The sequence below is a fragment of the Abramis brama genome (assembly GCF_963993115.1).
Source record: "Abramis brama genome assembly, chromosome: 8".
NCBI lineage: Eukaryota > Metazoa > Chordata > Actinopteri > Cypriniformes > Leuciscidae > Abramis > Abramis brama.
This window is the reverse complement of record NC_139970.1, coordinates 510,429-516,428: the sequence shown is the minus strand read 5'-3', so window position 1 is coordinate 516,428 and position 6,000 is coordinate 510,429. Positions and strand designations below refer to the sequence as shown.

At 43.6% G+C, this 6,000-nt stretch overlaps 1 protein-coding gene across 2 annotated transcripts in view; it reads left to right on the top strand.

Annotated features, from left to right (window-relative positions):
• Positions 1-435: 435 nt before the first annotated feature.
• The window catches only part of LOC311088031 (mitogen-activated protein kinase kinase kinase kinase 4-like), an 81,132-nt gene continuing 75,567 nt past the window's right edge, over positions 436-6,000 (top strand). The window contains exons 1-2 of one of the 2 annotated variants that reach the window (XM_084121656.1): positions 436-702; positions 997-1,062. In XM_084121656.1, the coding sequence (XP_083977782.1) occupies positions 646-702; positions 997-1,062 (123 nt within the window). In that variant the 5' untranslated portion in view covers positions 436-645. The remainder of the gene's footprint in view (positions 703-996; positions 1,063-6,000) is intronic. The other variant, XM_084121655.1, reaches the window with a different exon arrangement.

Genomic DNA, 6,000 nt, shown 5'->3' with positions numbered 1-6,000 from the left:
ATTAAGGAATTTAGGAACTGGATTGTTAATAATAACCCTAATCTAGGGAAATTTTTTTAAAGAATGTATTTTTTCACTTAGTTTCTTTACTGAACACCATTATTACATAACTGAAGACTTTACACTGTTGTTGGATGGATCAAATTAAAATAGAATGCATTTTATTGCATCTGATGGAGTTGACAAAAAATAAGTTATTAAGTGAATAAATTATTATTATTTATTTTTTAAGAAAAAAAATGGTTATGGTTCATTAGCTTAGAGCTTTGTCTGTAATTATATCAATTTATAATGAAATATTATTAAATAGCATTGTCCCTTGTCTCAGGAATCAGTGATGCAGTTACAGTAGGCTATATACATATACAGTAGTGTGTTTTCCTCGTCTGTGTGCTGGAATAGCCCCTTCCCTCGCTGTCTCCACCCCCTCAGTGTCTCTGCCCACTCCGTCATGGACTGACCTAGACTCTTCATCATCATCATCCTCATCCTCATCGCGAACAATAGAGGACCGCGGAGGGCCTGCGCTGCTCTCTCTGGATTACCGCAGAAATAGAACGATGATCGACAGCGTCGAACGGACACCACACGACTGAAGAACGGAATACACACAGCATCGCTTATATCTGAACGGTTTGGTGAAAGATGGCGAACGACTCGCCCGCTAAGAGCCTGGTGGACATAGACCTCGCCTCTCTGCGCGTGAGTGCTCTCCTCACACACACACTCGGTCTCCGACAGGCCTCATGCATCAGTTGTGTTTCAGTGAGATCGAGACCTGTGTTTAACTCTAATGCTCGACCTGTGTTTAACTCTAATGCTCATTGTTACAGTGTTGCCCTTTGTTCGGCGCGCGCTGTTCTCGTGTAAAGCGATAATAACGGCAGCGGAGCGACACACTCTTGAGCTCATCGGCTCTACCACTCACATTCATATGTGTAATCATCATAAAGTTTCTCTTATTAACCGATGTGGTGGTCATTTGTGTGATTTCAGGACCCTGCTGGCATTTTTGAGCTGGTGGAAGTGGTCGGCAATGGCACCTATGGACAAGTATACAAGGTCGGTCTCGGTTGATTCTTACAATATTTACATTGATCTATACAGGACCTTCGAAACTGCTCGATCACTGTTTTACATGAGTATAAAATGAATGTTAAAGACGAGTTTTCTCATGTCAGCCCTGATGGGTGTGATCTGCTGCGCATGCGCATGCGCACTCAATGCGACAAACATGACATTGATTATAAACTAGCTTTGAAGCAGCAGAACGCCAGTGTTTCACTCCGTTCATAATGAGTTCTGATATGAAGAAGAACAGCTCTTGATCTGTGCATCAGCGTGATATTACTGTACTGATACTGTATCTGCCATGTGTGATGAAAGAAGAACTGACACTTATTCCAGCATTGCTATTCTGCCCCATTATTTGATTGATTTCTTTTTTGTTTAAAAAACTGGTATAGTTAATAACAGGATGCCATTCACATCACATGCAATTTTCCCTAGGGATGCACAACATTATCAGGTATCGTTGTTCAGAATAACTTACCTCTGCTTTTTTTAAACATTGCTTTTGTTTTTAAAGTAGCTACAGTATGCCCCTGTTTTTGAATGATTTAGAGTATGATATACACTTTAATTTAAGATTAGGAGTGTCATTAGGTTAATAATGCAGTGCTGTTAGTGCTAGTCCACCCCAAAATGAAAAATGTGTAATTTACTTGCTCTCATGTCGTTCCAAACCCATACGACTCTCCTTCAACTTCGACACAATAAATTATGTTTTTAATGATACCTTAGAGATTTTTGTCTCCATGAAAGTCCATGCAACCAAAATCTTCAAGATAGTACTTTTGGGCCTGGTTTCACAGACAGGTTTAGATTAAGCCAGGATTAGGCCTTTTTAATTAGGACACTTAAGTAGCTTATATAAACGTGCCTTAGAAAAAACACATTACTGGTGTGAATCTGAAGACAATGGCACTGACATATGTAGAAGACCCAACTCTGCATGTGTTGTGAGATTCCCCTCTCTGTTACACACATTTTATTGGACTGTCCTGGGTTTAACACAAGTAGAACGCTCTTTTATGAAGTTATTTCACTTAAGGACTTATTTAGTAAGATTATGCCTCAAAAGGTTTAGGATTTTTTATCATATGTTAATTAAAAAAACTAATTATAATATGACTTGTTTGCTTGGTTTTATTGTATTTATATGATATTTGTATTTTTGTAATTTAATTTTTGCCATGAAAATAGCTTAGATGCTGACATGGCATTAAAACAATCTATGTCTATCTATCTATCTATCTATCTATCTATCTATCTATCTGACATATTTAAGATATGCTTTCAGTTAAAACAGCTCAAGTGTGTATTTTAGTCTGGGATAGACTCAAGCCTCGTCTGAAACCGGGCGATAGACATAAATGTAAAATAAATCCATATGAATGGAGTGGTTTTATCCACGTCTTCTGAAGAGACACAATCACTTGATATAAATTGGTATAAATATATCATTTAGACTTTTAACCACAGAAAAACATTGATCAGCACATAAATGGAGCTCATCCAGTGATAAACAAGCTCAAATGAGCTGCGTTTGATTGCTGAAGTTTTTAAAAGAAACCCTATTATTTGACATGAAGAAAAAGATCACTGCGTTTAACATCGGTCCGTCTCTTCAGACCTCACCAAAACTCCCATTAAAGTCTCCCACAGAAGAGTGTGTTCTCCCGCAGAAGAGTGTGTTCTCCCGCAGAAGAGTGTGTTCTCCCGCAGAAGAGTGTGTTCTCCCGCAGAAGAGTGTGTTCTCCCGCAGAAGAGTGTGTTCTCCCGCAGAAGAGTGTGTTCTCCCAGAGAAGAGTGTGTTCTCCCGCAGAAGAGTGTGTTCTCCCAGAGAAGAGTGTGTTCTCCCAGAGAAGAGTGTGTTCTCCCGCAGAAGAGTGTGTTCTCCCGCAGAAGAGTGTGTTCTCCCGCAGAAGAGTGTGTTCTCCCGCAGAAGAGTGTGTTCTCCCGCAGAAGAGTGTGTTCTCCCGCAGAAGAGTGTGTTCTCCCGCAGAAGAGTGTGTTCTCCCGCAGAAGAGTGTGTTCTCCCGCAGAAGAGTGTGTTCTCCCAGAGAAGAGTGTGTTCTCCCACAGAAAAGTGTGTTCTCCCACAGAAGAGTGTGTTCTCCACAGAAGAGTGTGTTGTGTTCTCCCGCAGAAGAGTGTGTTCTCCCGCAGAAGAGTGTGTTCTCCCAGAGAAGAGTGTGTTCTCCACAGAAGAGTGTGTTGTGTTCTCCCGTAGAAGAGTGTGTTCTCCCGCAGAAGAGTGTGTTCTCCCGCAGAAGAGTGTGTTCTCCCAGAGAAGAGTGTGTTCTCCACAGAAGAGTGTGTTGTGTTCTCCCGCAGAAGAGTGTGTTCTCCCGCAGAAGAGTGTGTTCTCCCAGAGAAGAGTGTGTTCTCCCAGAGAAGAGTGTGTTCTCCCAGAGAAGAGTGTGTTCTCCCAGAGAAGAGTGTGTTCTCCCAGAGAAGAGTGTGTTCTCCCAGAGAAGAGTGTGTTCTCCCAGAGAAGAGTGTGTTCTCCCAGAGAAGAGTGTGTTCTCCCAGAGAAGAGTGTGTTCTCCCAGAGAAGAGTGTGTTCTCCCAGAGAAGAGTGTGTTCTCCACAGAAGAGTGTGTTGTGTTCTCCCGCAGAAGAGTGTGTTCTCCCGCAGAAGAGTGTGTTCTCCCGCAGAAGAGTGTGTTCTCCCGCAGAAGAGTGTGTTCTCCCGCAGAAGAGTGTGTTCTCCCGCAGAAGAGTGTGTTCTCCCAGAGAAGAGTGTGTTCTCCCGCAGAAGAGTGTGTTCTCCACAGAAGAGTGTGTTGTGTTCTCCACAGAAGAGTGTGTTGTGTTCTCCCGCAGAAGAGTGTGTTCTCCCGCAGAAGAGTGTGTTCTCCCGCAGAAGAGTGTGTTCTCCCAGAGAAGAGTGTGTTCTCCCACAGAAGAGTGTGTTGTGTTCTCCCGCAGAAGAGTGTGTTCTCCCGCAGAAGAGTGTGTTCTCCCGCAGAAGAGTGTGTTGTGTTCTCCCGCAGAAGAGTGTGTTCTCCCGCAGAAGAGTGTGTTCTCCCGCAGAAGAGTGTGTTCTCCCAGAGAAGAGTGTGTTCTCCCAGAGAAGAGTGTGTTCTCCCACAGAAGAGTGTGTTCTCCCACAGAAGAGTGTGTTCTCCCACAGAAGAGTGTGTTCTCCCACAGAAGAGTGTGTTCTCCCACAGAAGAGTGTGTTCTCCCACAGAAGAGTGTGTTCTCCCACAGAAGAGTGTGTTCTCCCACAGAAGAGTGTGTTCTCCCACAGAAGAGTGTGTTCTCCCACAGAAGAGTGTGTTCTCCCACAGAAGAGTGTGTTGTGTTCTCCCGCAGAAGAGTGTGTTCTCCCAGAGAAGAGTGTGTTCTCCCGCAGAAGAGTGTGTTCTCCCGCAGAAGAGTGTGTTCTCCCGCAGAAGAGTGTGTTCTCCCGCAGAAGAGTGTGTTCTCCCGCAGAAGAGTGTGTTCTCCCATCTGTGTTGGGACATACACTCACCTAAAGGATTATTAGGAACACCTGTTCAGACCCCACCGGGTACCACTCATCTCCACTACAAATAGGAAAAAGAGGCTACAATTTGCACGAGCTCACCAAAATTGGACAGTTGAAGACTGGAAAAATGTTGCCTGGTCTGATGAGTCTCGATTTCTGTTGAGACATTCAGATGGTAGAGTCAGAATTTGGCGTAAACAGAATGAGAACATGGATCCATCATGCCTTGTTACCACTGTGCAGGCTGGTGGTGGTGGTGTAATGGTGTGGGGGATGTTTTCTTGGCACACTTTAGGCCCCTTAGTGCCAATTGGGCATCGTTTAAATGCCACGGCCTACCTGAGCATTGTTTCTGACCATGTCCATCCCTTTATGACCACCATGTACCCATCCTCTGATGGCTACTTCCAGCAGGATAATGCACCATGTCACAAAGCTTGAATCATTTCAAATTGGTTTCTTGAACATGAGAAATGAACAATGAGTTCACTGTACTAAAATGGCCCCCACAGTCACCAGATCTCAACCCAATAGAGCATCTTTGGGATGTGGTGGAACGGGAGCTTCGTGCCCTGGATGTGCATCCCACAAATCTCCATCAACTGCAAGATGCTATCCAATCAATATGGGCCAACATTTCTAAAGAATGCTTTCAGCACCTTGTTGAATCAATGCCACGTAGAATTAAGGCAGTTCTGAAGGCGAAAGGGGGTCAAACACAGTATTAGTATGGTGTTCCTAATAATCCTTTAGGTGAGTGTATGCTGGCAAATGTAAGCTTTCAGTTGACTTGCCAAATCACTTCCATTTGTTTTATTAATAAAAGATATTGGAAGTAACTTCTTTATGGGTCATTATAAATACTTTGCTTTAAAAGTACCAAGTCGTCACATGCGTGGATAATCGTTTTATCATCGCGCCGCAGCCTCTGGATCGTGATCGCCTCGGATCGTGAGATTCCCACCGCTAGTGTGATCATCAGTTATATTCAGTGATCATCAAGCTAGTGTACTAGGGTTAGTGTACTGTACACTACCCTGCTCTGCCCTATTCTGTGTGTCATGAGTTTGTGGAAGTGTGCAGCAATACTGTTTTAAACCGTACACAGCATTGTCCCTGACTTCATTATCCAGATGTTTAATTCAACGAGCTAATTTTTCAGCTATCATCTCTGAAATACATCATTATATGAGTGAAAATGAGTGTGTGTAAAGCCCTGACTCTGCTGTTGGCAGTCTGATCAGATGCTGGTAGTCGTGGCTTCGTTGAATCGACACACCGCAGGAATGGAGTGTGTTGCATAGGAAGGGCTTTAGCACCACAACACACACGTGTGAACTTTAAAACAGTAAATCTGAGTAATACTGGGTTAAACTGTGAGAATTAGAGGTGTAACGGTTCTCGGTAAAGCATCGAACCGTACCGTTCTCCTCCCACGGTTCATCTCACATCTGATG